The sequence below is a fragment of the Lepisosteus oculatus genome, chromosome 4, assembly GCF_040954835.1.
Source record: "Lepisosteus oculatus isolate fLepOcu1 chromosome 4, fLepOcu1.hap2, whole genome shotgun sequence".
NCBI lineage: Eukaryota > Metazoa > Chordata > Actinopteri > Semionotiformes > Lepisosteidae > Lepisosteus > Lepisosteus oculatus.
Window position 1 is genome coordinate 2,555,250 of NC_090699.1, and position 18,398 is coordinate 2,573,647.

An 18,398-nucleotide genomic window follows, 5' to 3' on the forward strand; every position below is an offset into this window, starting at 1 on the left:
GTACAGTAGACCAGTCTGTTACAATAGGAGCTACAGTCCCAGTACAGTACAACAGTCTGTTACAATAGGAGCTACAGTCCCAGTACAGTAGACCAGTCCTGTTACAATAGGAGCTACAGTCCCAGTACAGTAGACCAGTCTGTTACAATAGGAGCTACAGTCCCAGTACAGTAGACCAGTACTGTTACAATAGGAGCTACAGTCCCAGTACAGTAGGACAGTCTGTTACAATAGGAGCTACAGTCCCAGTACAGTAGACCAGTCTGTTACAATAGGAGCTACAGTCCCAATACAGTACAACAGTCTGTTACAATAGGGGCTACAGTCCCAGTACAGTAGAACAGTCTGCACACACTCACACACACACATGCTGACACACACACACTGACACACTGAAACACACACTGATGCACTCTCACACTAACACACACACACTGACAAACTGACACACTCACACACGCACACACTCACATGCTGACACACATTCACACACACTCACACGCTGACACACACACACATTCACACACACTCACACGCTGACACACTCACACGCTGACACACACTCACACACACACACTCACACGCTGACACACACTCACACTCACACTTCACACACGCACGCACACACACTCACACGCTGACACACACACACACACGCACACACTCACACGCTGACACACACACACACTCACACTCACACGCTGACACACACATACTCACACATTCACACACACTCACATGCTGACACACACTCACACACGCACACACTCACATGCTGACACACACTTGAACTCAGCCTGGAGTTGAACTCTGCTCTCTGGAGAGGGTGCTCTGCCTGCTGTGTCCAGAACTGTGCTGTCCAGCCCGGTACTGTGTGCGCTGCGGTCCGGTCCGGTCCGGTCAGGGTCCCGCAGGTGTGCTGCGGAGCAGGAGAGAGAACCGCTGACTCACTGGGGTTTACTGCCAGGCGGTTCACAGAGTTCAGAGTTATCTCCTCTCTCCTCCCTCTCATCCCTCTCTCTCTCCTCTCTCCTCCCTCTCTCTCCTCTCTCTCCCCACTCTCCCCACTCTCTCCCCTCTCTCTCCCCCCTCTCTCTCTCCCCTCTCTCTCCCCCCTCTCTCTCTCCCCTCTATCTCCCCTCTCTCTCCCCCCTCTCTCCTCTCTCCTTCCTCTCCTCTCTCTCCTCTCTCCTCCCTCTCTCTCCCCTCTCTCTGCTCTCTCCTTCCTCTCCTCTCTCTCCCCTCTCTCTCTCCTCTCTCTCTCCCCTCTCTCTCTCTCCCCTCTCTCATCTCTCCCCTCTCTCTCTCCTCTCTCTCTCCTCTCTCCCCTCTCTCCTCTCAATTCAATTCAAGGTGCTTTATTAGCATGACCGATGGGTACAATCAGTGTTGCCAAAGCAATTAAAAAATAATAAAATTAACATGGAACAAAACAAAAAATAGAAGTAAAATAAAATCTACAGACATGTTACAGACATTTACAACAAAGACATATTATAAAATATTGACATATACTGTAGGCGGCTGGAGCATTATTGGGAGACAGACTCACTGTTCCTCAGGCTGGGACAGGAGATCACACACTGTATTATTATTATTGAGAGACAGGCTCACTGTCTGTTCCTCAGGCTGGGACAGGAGATCACATACTGTATTATTATTATTGAGAGACAGGCTCACTGTCTGTTCCTCAGGCTGGGACAGGAGATCACACACTGTATTATTATTATTGAGAGACAGGCTCACTGTCTGTTCCTCAGGCTGTGACAGGAGGTCACACACTGTATTATTATTATTGAGAGACAGGCTCACTGTCTGTTCCTCAGGCTGGGACTGGAGATCACACACTGTATTATTATTATTGAGAGACAGGCTCACTGTCTGTTCCTCAGGCTGTGACAGGAGATCACACACTGTATTATTATTATTATTATTATTATTATTATTATTATTATTATTATTATTATTATTATTATTATTATTATTATTGAGAGACAGGCTCACTGTCTGTTCCTCAGGCTGGGACAGGAGATCACACACTGTATTATTATTATTGAGAGACAGGCTCACTGTCTGTTCCTCAGGCTGGGACAGGAGATCACACACTGTATTATTATTATTGAGAGACAGGCTCACTGTCTGTTCCTCAGGCTGGGACAGGAGATCACACACTGTATTATTATTATTGAGAGACAGGCTCACTGTCTGTTCCTCAGGCTGGGACAGGAGATCACACACTGTATTATTATTATTGAGAGACGGGCTCACTGTCTGTTCCTCAGGCTGGGACAGGAGATCACACACTGTATTATTATTATTGAGAGACGGGCTCACTGTCTGTTCTTTAACTAAAGTAGTTAACTAATGTTAACAAATGATACCTTATTGTAAAGTGTTACAGAAATTGTTTAGATGTTCACCCAAAAATGGAACATTGACTAGATGGTGAGAAAATAGTGACATTCGAAATCCATTCTGACTGACTTCTGCAGATCACAAACGATATATTTTAAAGAATGTTGCAATGCTGTTTTCCATAAAAGTTGACTAATAATTGACTTCCTTTACAGTGGTACTCTCTAAAGAGTACACAAAAGGTTTGTTGTGGTTAAAGGTATAGTTCACCCAAAAATGAACATTCTGTCATTATTTACTCACCCTCAAGTGGTTCCAAACCTGTATGAATTTCTTCTGCTGAACACAAAAGAAGATATTTTGAAAAATATGGGTAACCAGACATTTTCCAATGGGCACCAGTAACGGTTTGGTTACCCACATTCTTTGAAATGTCTTTTATGTTCAACAGAAGAAAGAAACTCATACAGGTTTGGAACAACTTGAGGGTGAGTAAATGACAGAATTTTCATTTTTGGGTGAACTAACCCTTCCATCAGTGTATATTTGTGAGCAACAAATTCAGTCATTAAATTCTCTTTTTAAGGTGCTTCTTCAGCATTGACCCAGAGAAGGGCACCAACGTTGAATCAAGGAAAAAAACCACCTCCCAGTGAACCCCTGAGTCATTACACTCATAGCTGACTTTGCTGATCAGGAATGGAGAGCAGATTAAGGCCGGACAAAACCTTTTTTGACAGATGTCTGAAGATCACATTGGCACTGATAATGCTTTACAACTTTGTGTTATCTGGATTTTTTAGAAAGCTATTTTTGGGCTTAAATACTGTTTTGTACTTATGGTGTGTGTGGTACTATACCAGCAGCATGATTTTGAGCAGCCAACAAAACATTGTGTGTACCTAAAATAAAATCTCACTTTTCATTAATATTTAGATGTTTTTACACTGTCTCTACAAAAAAAAGAAATCTTGGATTTCCTTGTTTAACCTTCTGTTGGAAAAAGAAGGAATTTCTAGAGTGTGTTAAAAGAGTAGTTCACTCCTATTTAAATGACTGATGATTTACTCACCCACAGGCCATCCAGGATATACACGACTTTCTTTCTTCATCAGAACAAAAATGAACAGTTTTTCAGGAATGATCTCCCACCTCCAGTGCAAGTGAATGGGCATCAGTTTTGGACCGTCCAAAAGGCTCCTTTAGGCAGTATCAAAATAATCCCCACAGTTATCCACATTTCAGCCCACCAATGAGCGTCTTCTGAAGTGATGTGTGAAACCAAGATTAACAGGGAAAACGTCAGTAGCTGAATCCTACTTAATCACACCAGCCAGTCGAAGACGTGAGACATCAGTGTTTTCATTGAGCACATTTCTAGTTAATAAAGTTCGAGTCATTTTATTTCTCACACAAATGTATTGATTCATGTTAGAAGACGTTCACTGCTCGACTGGACCTGTGTGGATTATTTTGATACTGCCTAGAGGAGCCTTTTGGATGATTACAAACTGATGGCCATTCACTTGCATTGGAGGTTGGAGATTAATCCTAAAAAAATGTTAATTTCTCTTCCGATGAAGAAAGAAGGTTTTGTACATCTTGAATGGAGTAAATTATCAGCATTTTTTAAAAATTGTATTTTATGTTTATATCTGAGAAAGATAACGGTCATATGGTTATGCTTTTCATGTCCTTTCAATTTATACATTTAAGTGTTCCTACAGGAAGTTTCGTTTTGTGCATCTGAGATTGTAAAAAGCTGTATGTTTATGCTTTCCAAGCATTTGGTTCATGATGAATCCACTCCGTTAGGAGATTGGTGTGCTGTCTTGTTCAGGGTGTTGAATGTGTTGCATTCTGGTCAAGATTGTAATTATTCCAAATGCTCGTTCTGCAATTTGAGGCCAACATAGAGGACATTCTTTTACTGCTGTTTTAAGGAGAAGAATGTTGTTGTCCCAAGTGTGTATTTACTATGCTTGTGGTATTTAAATAAAAAGTGTATTTGCTTTTCAGAACAGTTCGGGGTGTCTTGTTAAATTCACAAAATGTCTTTTACACAAGTACTGTTTTCTGGCAACCACAGCTGCCAGTTTTGTACCGTAACTTCTGCGGGATTTGTTTCACAGTGCAGTGTCGAGCCGGGGCGTTTCAGAGCGCGAGCAGATGGTGTAACCACGCTACACAACTCCAGACATTTTTTCAATGGGCTGTGGCGTTTTATTTATTTATTTTTATTGATGCTTCACAAAAGAACACAAATGACAACACAAACAAGAGTACAAAGGGACAAGTAGTAGGTTTATTCCATGCTGAAAAAAAGAAGAAGGAGAACACAACGTTTCAGCCGTGGAGTCTTCTTCAGGTGTGAGAGAGACAGGGCAGTAGGCAAAGGTAAAGTAGCAGGAGAACAAAGGTTGGGAGGGAGGAGGAGTGAGAGTCGGGAGCAGGGGACAGAAAGAGAGGCCAATCAAGAGGTGTGAAGTCAGAATGGGTGCAGAGAGGTGTGAAATGAAACTTCCAATGAATGGAGAAAATTTAAAAGAACAGTAATCTGTCGTTAAGAGAAGGGAGAATGTGTGATCCTAACTGCAGAATAATTTTGGTTTCGGTGGTCTTTCTGATGTATGAGTTGGGAAAACCGTCTTTGAGAACACAGACGGAGAGATTAGAGTGGTCGTGGCCGTCAGAGGTGAAATGAGAAACAATGGGCTTGGAGAGATCTTTAATCTTCACAGCCCTGACGTGTTCTCTGAAGCGGTCTCCGAGTCTCCTTCCTGTTTCTCCAATGTAGATGGCTGGGCATTTACTGCGAGAGATCCAGTGAATAAGGCTGCTGGAGGTACAAGATGCCCTCTGGGTGATGCGGAATTGTCCTGAGGGGCCTTGAATGAGTGTGGTGGTGGATGTGTACTTGCAGGTGATACAGCGAGCTCTGTTGCAAGGGAAAGTGCCTGGTGTGGATGGTTGTTGAGGGCGGTCAAGGGAGCTGTGAACAAGGAGGTTACGCAGATTAGGTGGTCGGCGATATGAGATGATAGGGCGATCAGAAAAGAGGGCCCCAATGGAGGGATCATCCTGTAGGATGGAAAAGTTGTGGTTAATGGTCCTATCCTGGGGATAGGAAGTGTGTTAGGGTGGTAAGGAAGCACCAAGGGAATGCGGTTGTTACGGCGGGAGTTCCTGATCGGGTTGATGGTCCGGGGGGTGTTTTTGGCTCGGGCAAGGGCCCTGTCAATCACACTGCTGGGGTATCCTCTGTTGATGGAAAAGGAGCACATTTCGAGGGCTTGGTTCTCGAAGTCGATGTCGTCGCTGCATGATCGTCGTGACCTAAGGAACTGTGAAAAGGGAAGAGAGTTTTTAGTGTGGTTGGGGTGAAATGAGCTGGACAGGAGGTAGCTGTGTGAGTCCGTGGGTTTGTAATAAACTGAAGTGGACAGTCGGAGGTAGTTGATAGACAAGTGGATGTCTAGAACCGGAAGAGTGGTGGAAGATATGTTAACCGTATATTTGAGGGACGGGTGGAAGTTGGTGAAATGGTGCAGGAAGAAGAATACATATAACAATTCGAGACAAAAAGACCGTCAGGGGTACATATGACCACGTCAATTCAAGTTAGGAGAAACGATGACACGAATGACATAAACTGAATGTCCGCACTGCTGTTTACACTTCGAAATAGTCTGCAAATACCCCCCTCACTTCCAGTTTAAAATGCTCAGACAAAGGGCTCTTCCCAGACCACGTCATTGTGTGCATATAATAACGTGCCCTTGTAATCATTACATTTATTACAAACGAAATTGTAATATTATTATCGATGGGGCTGAAACTGAACATAACACCTTTTTCATCAAAACAAATATCAGTATTGGCCTCTTTTTTTTAATAGAAGTCTGCAGCTTAGTCCAGAACATTGTTCCCCTGGGACAGAACCCAAACACAGGCTGAGACGTTTCAGGGCTGTTGTAGGTTGTGGTGTTTCAGAACGACACATGCGTCTTATCGAGAGCGAGAAGTCTTTCAAGTCTTTAAACTTCAAAAGTATTAACACACAACACAAACACAAAAGCTGTGTTTGCGCAGAAATGTTTTTCGTAGAAACTCTTTTGACACGCGTGGATTGGCCGTAAAGTTATAAAATCCTGTCATGAGACACAGTTAGCTTATTTTTAATAATACGTTCGCGACAGCTTTTTTTTAAAGTGTGGAATGAATTTCCGCGCACCGTGCGCCTGAAAGTCTTTAACCTTTAGAAGTATTAACATGCAACAAACGATGTGTTTGCGCAGAAAAAAACTTTAACACGCGTGGTTTGGTCTTAAAGTTTTAAAATAATGTAGTAAGACACAGATAGCTTATTTTAAATAACACGTTCGCGACAGCTTTTCAAAAGTGTGACACAAATGATGTGGTGGTGTTCTTGATATTTTAACGGACTGGTCTAAAAGTTTAAAATCGTGTAATAGAGATCTCCGGGAGTCGGTGTCGCGACAGTTCAAGGCTCTGGAATGCAGAGACAATTTATGGTTTTATCTGGCAAACACAGGCGATCAATTAGACATCCGAAGTCCTGGGGGAGGGGCGCTAAAATTGACCTCATAGCGAAAGTTCATAAAGGTTTAAAATTCAAAGCGGGTACAATTTACAGCGGTAAGAAACGGACGGATGTAGGAGTCATAGTTTTTCTTTGGTTTTAAATGCTGTTGGGTATATACATTTTAGGTTTATATTAATGTCAAGGTTTCTCATTTATAATCACCACATGTATTTAACGCAAAATGTAAAATGTTCTTCACTGCGCATTGCGGAAAAATAAAACCCTCAAAACGTCGCTATAAAGAACAGATACATTTTCTTATAGCGATACCGTTCATTAAAAAACAACAACATTGTTCTTAATAATATTCAGAGAGGTCTCCTGCTGAATCAATCACAGACACCGGGCCACATTTGCACCACGTTTTAACAGCTATGAAATTTAGGCAGATACAGGTGTGTGTCTTAAAATAATATAGATTTGAACATTATAGCGGTCTTTTCTAAAACGTTTTCTGAAAATGTTCCTTAAAATAACTTCTACAGCCCAACACGTGCCCACCCCATGACACCTCAGATTAAAGGCTACGGGGAGGAGAGGGGGGCGTGTTTCTCAGAGGAGGATGTCTATCGGGGGCGGTGACGTCCTGAATCAGAATACTGAGCTGCCGGCTGCGGTCCCCGTCTCTCGACTAGCTGGTCAGAATGGATCGCCCCGATCACACTGAACAGTCTGAAGACGCCTGGTTTTCTGACGACTTCCCACATTCCTCGGGTATGTATATCTTTTTTTTCTTTAAAGATTTTTTTATTAAATGTGTAAAGAATTTACAAATACAAATACAATCAGAGGGCCAAATTAGGTACAAGAGAACAAACACAAACAGAAAAATAAACAGTTCACCGCCAGAGGTAATAAGTAAGTTATATGATTCAATTATATTTTTTACATATATCATATGTTTTCCGTGCTTTATTATTTCTCACATTTTTAATAGAATTTAAATAGTGTTTCAGCTCCACCTCAAAAGAACTAAAAAGGGGAGTATTATTAGACCATTTGGATTTATGGATGTGAAATTTACCAAGAGTGATTAATAAATTGACTATAAATAAATGCTCTTTTTCCAAATTTTCTACTAAACAGTACAATAAAATGTCAAAATCCTTCAATCTAAAAAACACCTTTAACTGCCTGCAAACAAAACTCTGTAAATCCATCCAAAACAACTTCACAAACCTACACCTAACAAATAAATGCACCAAAGATTCCTTTTCCGCCCGACAAAAAACACACAGATCATCCTGCTCATGCTTAAGTTTAAAGAGTACCAATTTCACTGGATAAAACTTATGAATGATTTTAAACGATATCTCACCCCGGGATGGATACACGCAGTCACGGGCACAATGGCCGTGACTGCGCGTATCCATCCCGGGGTGGGTTTCCCGAGAGCATCGTAGCGCCAAGAACACCGCAAACTCGCTCTTAAGATCGATCGACCGTTAATTGACGGGTGTTTCCCCAAACCCATCGTAACTGAAGTAGCACGTTAAATCCTCCGTCATCTACGTGCTCCCCGACCCGCTCGCTCATCACTAAGTGCTTCTTAAACTGGCCTCCTCCTGCCCACCCTGAGCGCCAGAGATCGCCAGACAGAGCACAGTCACTTCACGGCAGGGGAATTCTCTGGAAATATAGACTACTAAGAGTTTATAGTAAGGCTTTTTAATATTTTGTTGTACTATGTAAGAGGAAAATTGAAAAAAGAACATTTATTTCTACATCTTTAATTTATTAGTCATCTTGGGTAAATTTCCTATTCATAAGTCAAATGTTTTAATAATACTCCCTCTTTTAGTACTTTTGGGTTGGGGTTTAAATTGTATTTAAATTCCATGAAGAAGGTGAAACATGGAACATGTATTACAATGTAGCGCCACGCAGGGCGGGCTGAGAACAGCACCTGGGGACGACCGGACTGTGTATAGTGAGAGGGAGGCTGAGATACAGTCTCTTCCCTTCAGGTGTGTGTGTGTGTTAGTGTAGGTGTAGGTGCTGAAACCCCTGTCCCTGTGTGTCTACCTTTCCCGATTCGAGTTAATACCCGTGTTGTTCAGCCCCAGTCCTGAGTCCCACGCCTGCTCCATTCCGTACCCAAACCCGCGGTCGATACGATATTGCAAGTTCGAATGCCGTTTAATGTTCAAAAACAACAACAGTATTTTCTCATGAACCGCTGTGATTCTTAACGATGGCAGATCGCCAAAAAAATCCGGCTTAATACCCAAGACGTGGTGCAGGAATCGGACACTGTCCACACGGCTCAACTTGGTTCTCTTTTACGGTCCTTGATTTTCTATTCTCTTAGAAACAATTAGGGTCCCATTGTGTGCCTGTCTATACGCTTTCGCTTAAGTGGCTGTTAAATGATGAAGTCATGTTTGCTTCATATTCCTTTTCACAACTTTATTTCATCCCACTGAAGGACCACAACCGACCCCCTATAATGACAGTATTGTCAATCGATTGATTGTCAATCGACCTGTGAGGCTTCAGGGGCGGGTTCACACAGAAGGACTCTACTCGCTCGCTAAAGGATCGATTCACAGGGGTCTGGGGAAACGCACGAAATTGTTGCTCGTTAGTCTCTAGGATTCATCGTTTTCGGGAAACTCACCCCTGTGTCCCATCAGATGCACGGAAAACAGCAGCGCCGGCCGCGGGTCCGACAGCTGGGAAAAGGGCCGGTCCCGCAGGGCCGGGCGACGCCGGTGAGTCACCCCGACCGTGTCTCGGTACCGCTCTCCGGCCGTGTGCGTCTCAAAGGCCCCCGGCCGCCTTCCCCACGTCGACACACGCGTGTGTCTGTCCCACAGGCGCTGGCGAGGGAACGAGTCGTCACGCGTTGAAAAGACCTCGCTTGTGCTTCACGACCCCCCCTCAAAGCCTCGCGGAGCCCCAGCCGGATGTCCCCGCCAGCTCGCCGGGGGGTAGGTGTCGGTGTCGGTGTCGGTGTCGGTTCGGGACTGTCTGCGCCACAGTCTTTTAACACGCGCGTTTAAAGGGGTCTATAACTAATGAACGCGAGTTTTCTATTTTTTGGGCAGTTTGCGGGGGTGTTGAGGCCTCTCTCTAATGGCATTTCCCCCCGTGCAGAACCCGAACCTTCAAACCCGAAACCAGGACCGACCGGGACGGCGAGCTCCAGACGGGTCAGATCGGCGCCCGGGGGTCAGTGTCCGTCCCGCGCCGTCCGGAAGCGGCAGAGCCCTCTTCCGTTAGGATGTCCTCTCGCTGAAAGAGCCGAGTTCTCCTACTTTGACGTTTCGGGGTGTTAAAAAGTCTTATTTTTAAAACTGCTTAGCCTTTAAGACCTCACGTTTACAGTTCAGACCGACTGGTCCATATGCCGTTAACCCCACCGCCTGTCCCAGTAGCGCCATCACCCTCCTGAAGGAAACCAGTGCGTACCACATCAACACGGCCGGGTAGCTTGTTGCATTCTCCCGCAACCCTCTGTGTAAGGCAGCGCCACGCGCCTGGCGTTTTCATCCTAGTTCACGTCGTCTTCTGATTTCGCCGGTTTAGATTGGTTGGCGTGCTGAAAAGTCTTTTTATTTTTCTCTGGATCCCGGTGAGCGGCGTATTCTGGTTGTGAGAGGTGGCGTGTTCTGGTTGTGGGAGATGGCGTGTTCTGGTTGTGAGAGATGGCGTGTTCTGGTTGTGAGAGGCGGCGTGTTCTGGTTGTGAGAGGCGGCGTGTTCTGGTTGTGGGAGGTGGCGTGTTCTGGTTGTGAGAGCGCGTGTTCTGGTTGTGAGAGGTGGCGTGTTCTGGTTGTGAGAGGTGGCGTGTTCTGGTTGTGAGAGGTGGCGTGTTCTGGTTGTGAGAGATGGCGTGTTCTGGTTGTGAGAGGTGGCGTGTTCTGGTTGTGAGAGGCGGCGTGTTCTGGTTGTGAGAGGCGGCGTGTTCTGGTTGTGAGAGGCGGCGTGTTCTGGTTGTGGGAGGTGGCGTGTTCTGGTTGTGGGAGGTGGCGTGTTCTGGTTGTGGGAGATGGCGTGTTCTGGTTGTGGGAGATGGCGTGTTCTGGTTGTGAGAGGTGGCGTGTTCTGGTTGTGAGAGGTGGCGTGTTCTGGTTGTGAGAGATGGCGTGTTCTGGTTGTGAGAGGCGGCGTGTTCTGGTTGTGAGAGATGGCGTGTTCTGGTTGTGAGAGGCGGCGTGTTCTGGTTGTGAGAGGCGGCGTGTTCTGGTTGTGAGAGGCGGCGTGTTCTGGTTGTGGGAGGCGGCGTGTTCTGGTTGTGGGAGGCGCCGTGTTCTGGTTGTGAGAGGCGCCGTGTTCTGGTTGTGAGAGGCGGCGCGTTCTGGTTGTGAGAGGCGGCGTGTTCTGGTTGTGAGAGGCGGCGTGTTCTGGTTGTGAGAGGCGGCGTGTTCTGGTTGTGAGAGATGGCGTGTTCTGGTTGTGATTGTGAGAGGTGGCGTGTTCTGGTTGTGAGAGATGGCGTGTTCTGGTTGTGAGAGATGGCGTGTTCTGGTTGCGAGAGGCGGCGTGTTCTGGTTGCGAGAGGCGGCGTGTTCTGGTTGCGAGAGGCGGCGCGTTCTGGTTGCGAGAGGCGGCGCGTTCTGGTTGCGAGAGGCGGCGCGTTCTGGTTGCGAGAGGCGGCGCGTTCTGGTTGCGAGAGATGGCGCGTTCTGGTTGCGAGAGATGGCGCGTTCTGGTTGCGAGAGGCGGCGTGTTCTGGTTGCGAGAGGCGGCGTGTTCTGGTTGTGATTGTGAGAGGTGGCGTGTTCTGGTTGTGAGAGGCGGCGTGTTCTGGTTGTGAGAGGCGGCGTGTTCTGGTTGTGAGAGGCGGCGTGTTCTGGTTGTGAGAGATGGCGCGTTCTGGTTGTGATTGTGAGAGGTGGCGTGTTCTGGTTGTGAGAGGCGGCGTGTTCTGGTTGTGATTGTGAGAGGTGGCGTGTTCTGGTTGTGAGAGGTGGCGTGTTCTGGTTGCGGGAGGTGGCGTGTTCTGGTTGCGAGACGTGGCGTGTTCTGGTTGTGAGAGGTGGCGTGTTCTGGTTGCGAGAGGTGGCGTGTTCTGGTTGCGAGAGGCTGCGTGTTCTGGTTGTGAGAGATGGCGTGTTCTGGTTGTGAGAGGCTGCGTGTTCTGGTTGTGAGAGATGGCGTGTTCTGGTTGCGAGAGGCGGCGTGTTCTGGTTGCGAGAGGCGGCGTGTTCTGGTTGTGATTGTGAGAGGTGGCGTGTTCTGGTTGTGATTGTGAGAGGTGGCGTGTTCTGGTTGTGAGAGGCGGCGTGTTCTGGTTGTGAGAGATGGCGTGTTCTGGTTGTGAGAGGTGGCGTGTTCTGGTTGTGAGAGGCGGCGTGTTCTGGTTGTGAGAGGCGGCGTGTTCTGGTTGTGAGAGATGGCGCGTTCTGGTTGCGGGAGATGGCGTGTTCTGGTTGCGGGAGATGGCGTGTTCTGGTTGCGGGAGATGGCGTGTTCTGGTTGTGATTGTGAGAGGTGGCGTGTTCTGGTTGCGAGAGATGGCGTGTTCTGGTTGCGGGAGATGGCGTGTTCTGGTTGTGATTGTGAGAGGTGGCGTGTTCTGGTTGTGAGAGGTGGCGTGTTCTGGTTGTGAGAGGTGGCGTGTTCTGGTTGCGAGAGGCGGCGTGTTCTGGTTGTGATTGTGAGAGGCGGCGTGTTCTGGTTGTGAGAGATGGCGCGTTCTGGTTGTGATTGTGAGAGGCGGCGTGTTCTGGTTGTGAGAGGCGGCGTGTTCTGGTTGTGAGAGATGGCGTGTTCTGGTTGTGAGAGGCGGCGTGTTCTGGTTGTGAGAGATGGCGTGTTCTGGTTGCGGGAGATGGCGTGTTCTGGTTGTGAGAGGCGGCGTGTTCTGGTTGTGAGAGGCGGCGTGTTCTGGTTGTGAGAGGTGGCGTGTTCTGGTTGTGAGAGGCGGCGTGTTCTGGTTGTGAGAGGCGGCGTGTTCTGGTTGTGAGAGGCGGCGTGTTCTGGTTGTGGGAGGCGGCGTGTTCTGGTTGTGGGAGGTGGCGTGTTCTGGTTGTGAGAGGTGGCGTGTTCTGGTTGTGAGAGGTGGCGTGTTCTGGTTGTGAGAGGTGGCGTGTTCTGGTTGTGAGAGATGGCGTGTTCTGGTTGTGAGAGATGGCGTGTTCTGGTTGTGAGAGGCGGCGTGTTCTGGTTGTGAGAGATGGCGTGTTCTGGTTGTGAGAGGCGGCGTGTTCTGGTTGTGAGAGGCGGCGTGTTCTGGTTGTGGGAGGCGCCGTGTTCTGGTTGTGAGAGGCGCCGTGTTCTGGTTGTGAGAGGCGGCGCGTTCTGGTTGTGAGAGGCGGCGTGTTCTGGTTGTGAGAGGCGGCGTGTTCTGGTTGTGAGAGGCGGCGTGTTCTGGTTGTGAGAGATGGCGTGTTCTGGTTGTGATTGTGAGAGGTGGCGTGTTCTGGTTGTGAGAGATGGCGTGTTCTGGTTGTGAGAGGCGGCGTGTTCTGGTTGCGAGAGATGGCGTGTTCTGGTTGCGAGAGGCGGCGTGTTCTGGTTGCGAGAGGCGGCGTGTTCTGGTTGCGAGAGGCGGCGCGTTCTGGTTGCGAGAGGCGGCGCGTTCTGGTTGCGAGAGGCGGCGCGTTCTGGTTGCGAGAGGCGGCGCGTTCTGGTTGCGAGAGATGGCGCGTTCTGGTTGCGAGAGATGGCGCGTTCTGGTTGCGAGAGGCGGCGTGTTCTGGTTGCGAGAGGCGGCGTGTTCTGGTTGTGATTGTGAGAGGTGGCGTGTTCTGGTTGTGAGAGGTGGCGTGTTCTGGTTGTGAGAGGCGGCGTGTTCTGGTTGTGAGAGGCGGCGTGTTCTGGTTGTGAGAGATGGCGCGTTCTGGTTGTGATTGTGAGAGGTGGCGTGTTCTGGTTGTGAGAGGCGGCGTGTTCTGGTTGTGATTGTGAGAGGTGGCGTGTTCTGGTTGTGAGAGGTGGCGTGTTCTGGTTGCGGGAGGTGGCGTGTTCTGGTTGCGAGACGTGGCGTTTTCTGGTTGTGAGAGGTGGCGTGTTCTGGTTGCGAGAGGTGGCGTGTTCTGGTTGCGAGAGGCTGCGTGTTCTGGTTGTGAGAGATGGCGTGTTCTGGTTGTGAGAGGCTGCGTGTTCTGGTTGTGAGAGATGGCGTGTTCTGGTTGCGAGAGGCGGCGTGTTCTGGTTGTGATTGTGAGAGGCGGCGTGTTCTGGTTGTGATTGTGAGAGGTGGCGTGTTCTGGTTGTGATTGTGAGAGGTGGCGTGTTCTGGTTGTGAGAGGCGGCGTGTTCTGGTTGTGAGAGATGGCGTGTTCTGGTTGTGAGAGGTGGCGTGTTCTGGTTGTGAGAGGCGGCGTGTTCTGGTTGTGAGAGGCGGCGTGTTCTGGTTGTGAGAGATGGCGCGTTCTGGTTGCGGGAGATGGCGTGTTCTGGTTGCGGGAGATGGCGTGTTCTGGTTGTGATTGTGAGAGGTGGCGTGTTCTGGTTGCGAGAGATGGCGTGTTCTGGTTGCGGGAGATGGCGTGTTCTGGTTGTGATTGTGAGAGGTGGCGTGTTCTGGTTGTGAGAGGTGGCGTGTTCTGGTTGTGAGAGGCGGCGTGTTCTGGTTGCGAGAGGCGGCGTGTTCTGGTTGTGATTGTGAGAGGCGGCGTGTTCTGGTTGTGAGAGATGGCGCGTTCTGGTTGTGATTGTGAGAGGCGGCGTGTTCTGGTTGTGAGAGGCGGCGTGTTCTGGTTGTGAGAGGCGGCGTGTTCTGGTTGTGAGAGGCGGCGTGTTCTGGTTGTGAGAGATGGCGTGTTCTGGTTGCGGGAGATGGCGTGTTCTGGTTGTGAGAGGCGGCGTGTTCTGGTTGTGGGAGGTGGCGTGTTCTGGTTGTGAGAGGTGGCGTGTTCTGGTTGTGAGAGGTGGCGTGTTCTGGTTGTGAGAGGTGGCGTGTTCTGGTTGTGAGAGGCGGCGTGTTCTGGTTGTGAGAGATGGCGTGTTCTGGTTGCGGGAGATGGCGTGTTCTGGTTGTGAGAGGCGCCGTGTTCTGGTTGTGAGAGGCGGCGTGTTCTGGTTGTGAGAGATGGCGCGTTCTGGTTGCGGGAGATGGCGTGTTCTGGTTGTGATTGTGAGAGGTGGCGTGTTCTGGTTGTGAGAGGTGGCGTGTTCTGGTTGTGAGAGGCGCCGTGTTCTGGTTGTGAGAGGCGCCGTGTTCTGGTTGTGAGAGGCGGCGTGTTCTGGTTGTGAGAGATGGCGTGTTCTGGTTGCGGGAGATGGCGTGTTCTGGTTGTGAGAGGCGCCGTGTTCTGGTTGTGAGAGGCGGCGTGTTCTGGTTGTGGGAGATGGCGTGTTCTGGTTGTGAGAGGTGGCGTGTTCTGGTTGTGGGAGATGGCGTGTTCTGGTTGTGAGAGATGGCGTGTTCTGGTTGTGAGAGATGGCGTGTTCTGGTTGTGAGAGATGGCGTGTTCTGGTTGTGGGAGATGGCGTGTTCTGGTTGTGAGAGATGGCGTGTTCTGGTTGTGAGAGATGGCGTGTTCTGGTTGTGAGAGGCGGCGTGTTCTGGTTGTGAGAGATGGCGTGTTCTGGTTGTGGGAGATGGCGTGTTCTGGTTGTGAGAGGTGGCGTGTTCTGGTTGTGGGAGATGGCGTGTTCTGGTTGTGAGAGATGGCGTGTTCTGGTTGTGAGAGGCGGCGTGTTCTGGTTGTGAGAGATGGCGCCTGGGCGCGGTGCTAAAAAAGTCTCTTCTTTGGATTCGCACTGCAGCTGCATCGGCGGGCGGGGAGAAGAGTGTGGCGGCGGCGCCGGGCCCCCGGGCGGGGGGGGCGTCGAGGACGGCCCCTCGGAGGCTGACCGGAGCCACACGCGCCAGGCCTCCGCAGAGGGATCACGGCGCCACTGGACACTTGGGTTCGTGGGGGGTGCTGGACTCACTGCAGCACTTCTTACAGTTAATGTCCAGGCTGTGCACTACTGCGGAGCAGAAGAGGCGAGTTCTAGAGAACCAGAGAGCAGTCTTCGCAAGTGTCCGCTTCTTGTTCCCTCAAGCGGTCCAGTCTTTCACCGCCAGCCTCTTGGACATCATCTCCACAGAGGATCCCGCAGTAAAATCAGGACTTCACGAGCTGGCTACGCTGATTCGTGGTGCACTGGTGGAGATCCCCAGTGATCGCTCACCGAGCGGGTGAAAAGACCGACCTCGAGCGTTGGGGCGTTAATAAAAGAATCGAACCGGCAGCCGCGTGTCTGTTGAGACGTCAGAGACCCAGAGGGAGGCCTCGGGTGCTCGACCTGAGCACCGTGAGAATGCGTTGGCGGTAGAGAACTGAGCGGTCAGGGGTGCTGCAGCAGAACCGGACGGCAGTAACTCTGAAGACCGAGAACCGGTTGCGACGAAGGTTGTGATGAAGGTTGGCGGCGGCGCGAATAGAGACCCCTTCGTTTCCCTGGGGCGTATACGCAGTTATTACAGGTCTTATCAGAATTGTCAGCGCGACAGAGCGCCATGATGAACTTCGTTCTGTTCATCTTGACAGAAGAGCTCGTATGTGCAGGCTGCAGGCGCTGTCCACAGGGCGGTCCAGGGCGTATCGGAGGGACCCCCAGTCGGCGGGGCGGATGATTTTGGACAGCTGCGTTTGGCTTCGGGTGGGTTCAACAAACCCTTGTTCTCGCGCCGGAGACGCCCCGGAGAATTAAATGCTGCCGATTTTTTTTTTTTAAACCACATCTCGGAGCTCTTGCAGAGCCACACAGAAGTCCTCACCGATGACCGGCCTCCAATTAGTGGTGACGATAGTGAGGAACACGCAGGGGGGTGATTTAACTCCGTTCTGGATGGCAGGGTAATTGCTCGGGGGAAAAGCGCACCTTATCGACTTACATTAATTAATTAATTGCTTACACTTCTATGGCGCTTTTCTGGACCCTCCACTCAAAGCACTTTACAGGTAATGGGGATCCCCTCCACCCCCACCAGTGTGTCCCCCCACCTGGATGATGCACCAGTACACTCACCACACACCAGCTCTCAGTGGGGAGGAGAGCAGAGGGATGAAGCCAGTTCAGAGAGGGGGGTTATTAGGAGGCCATGATGGGTAAAGACCAGGGGGGAATTTGTCCAGGACACTGGGGTGACACCCCTACTCTTGTCGAGAGACACCTGGGGTTGTTAATGACCACAGAGAGTCAGGACCTCGGTTTTACGTCTCATCCGAAGGACAGCGCCTGTTTACAGTGTAGTGTCCCCGTCACTATACTGGGGCATCAGGACCCACACAGACCGCAGGGTGAGAGCGCCCCCTGCTGGCCCCACTAACACCTCTCCCAGGAGTCTCCCCTCCAGGTACTGGCCAGGCTCCCCCTGCTGGGCTCCAGTGGGCTGGGAGCTGGGAGAGAGCGCCCCCTGCTGGCCCCACTAACACCTCTCCCAGGAGTCTCCCCTCCAGGTACTGGCCAGGCTCCCCCTGCTGGGCTCCAGTGGGCTGGGAGCTGGGAGAGAGCGCCCCCTGCTGGCCCCACTCACCCCTCTCCCAGGAGTCTCCCCTCCAGGTACTGGCCAGGCTCCCCCTGCTGGGCTCCAGTGGGCTGGGAGCTGGGAGAGAGCGCCCCCTGCTGGCCCCACTCACACCTCTCCCAGGAGTCTCCCCTCCAGGTACTGGCCAGGCTCCCCCTGCTGGGCTCCAGTGGGCTGGGAGCTGGGTGAGAGCGCCCCCTGCTGGGCTCCAGTGGGCTGGGAGCTGGGTGAGAGCGCCCCCTGCTGGGCTCCAGTGGGCTGGGAGCTGGGAGCTGCAGGGTGACGGCGCCTTCCGGAACAAACTTCACCGGGGGCGCGGCCCAGGCGCGTGAGACCAGAAACCAGCGTTGATCGCGCGGCACACCCTCATGGCCACCAGGTTGGCCTGCCACTGCCAGTCCGGTTAAAATTGATCACCTGTCTTTGTTGGTACACATACAACTCTGATCACCTGTCTTTATTGGTACACATACAACTCTGGTCACCTGTCTTTATTGGTACACATACAACTCTGATCACCTGTCTTTATTGGTACACATACAACTCTGGTCACCTGTCTTTATTGGTACACATACAACTCTGATCACCTGTCTTTATTGGTACACATACAACTCTGATCACCTGTCTTTATTGGTACACATACAACTCTGTACGAATATGATCAGAGTTCCTGAATCGGATACAGACATAGAAAATCTTTCAGTTTCTAATGCAGTGTTAGAGCTTGATTTGTCACAGCTTTCACAGTCAGGCGTGTGTCTGTCTGACTCCTCTCTCTGTCCCCCAGCGCTCTTCCTCTCTCTAGAGCTCCATTCTGAAGCTCAGTGTGCTGTCCTTCATCTTCCTCCGGTAGTCTTCATCAAACGCCTCGCTCTGAGCGACCGTGAAGTGATTCTTCCAGTCTCCCACCATCCCTGAGAGAGAGGAGAGAGAGACTGTGATCTCCTGTCCCAGCCTGAGGAACAGACAGTGAGCCTGTCTCTCAATAATAATAATACAGTGTGTGATCTCCTGTCCCAGCCTG

At 50.1% G+C, this 18,398-nt stretch overlaps 1 protein-coding gene and 1 long non-coding RNA gene across 8 annotated transcripts in view; one reads left to right on the forward strand and one right to left on the reverse strand.

The window, feature by feature from the left end:
* The window catches only part of LOC138238273 (cytosolic sulfotransferase 3-like), a 271,472-nt gene that overhangs the window by 48,917 nt on the left and 204,157 nt on the right, over positions 1-18,398 (reverse strand). The window contains exon 1 of one of the 7 annotated variants that reach the window (XM_069188408.1): positions 9,582-9,654. The exons of 3 other annotated variants lie outside the window; for them this stretch is intronic. In XM_069188408.1, coding sequence (XP_069044509.1) covers positions 9,582-9,594 — 13 coding nt within the window. In that variant the 5' untranslated portion in view covers positions 9,595-9,654. Of the gene's footprint in view, positions 1-772; positions 1,048-9,581; positions 9,655-17,966; positions 18,289-18,398 lie in introns of those variants that run through there. 3 more of the 7 variants (XM_069188403.1, XM_069188409.1, XM_069188410.1) reach the window with 3 other exon arrangements.
* Positions 1-18,398, forward strand: part of LOC138238275 (uncharacterized) — a 76,087-nt gene that overhangs the window by 13,158 nt on the left and 44,531 nt on the right. The gene's annotated exons all lie outside the window — the stretch shown is intronic.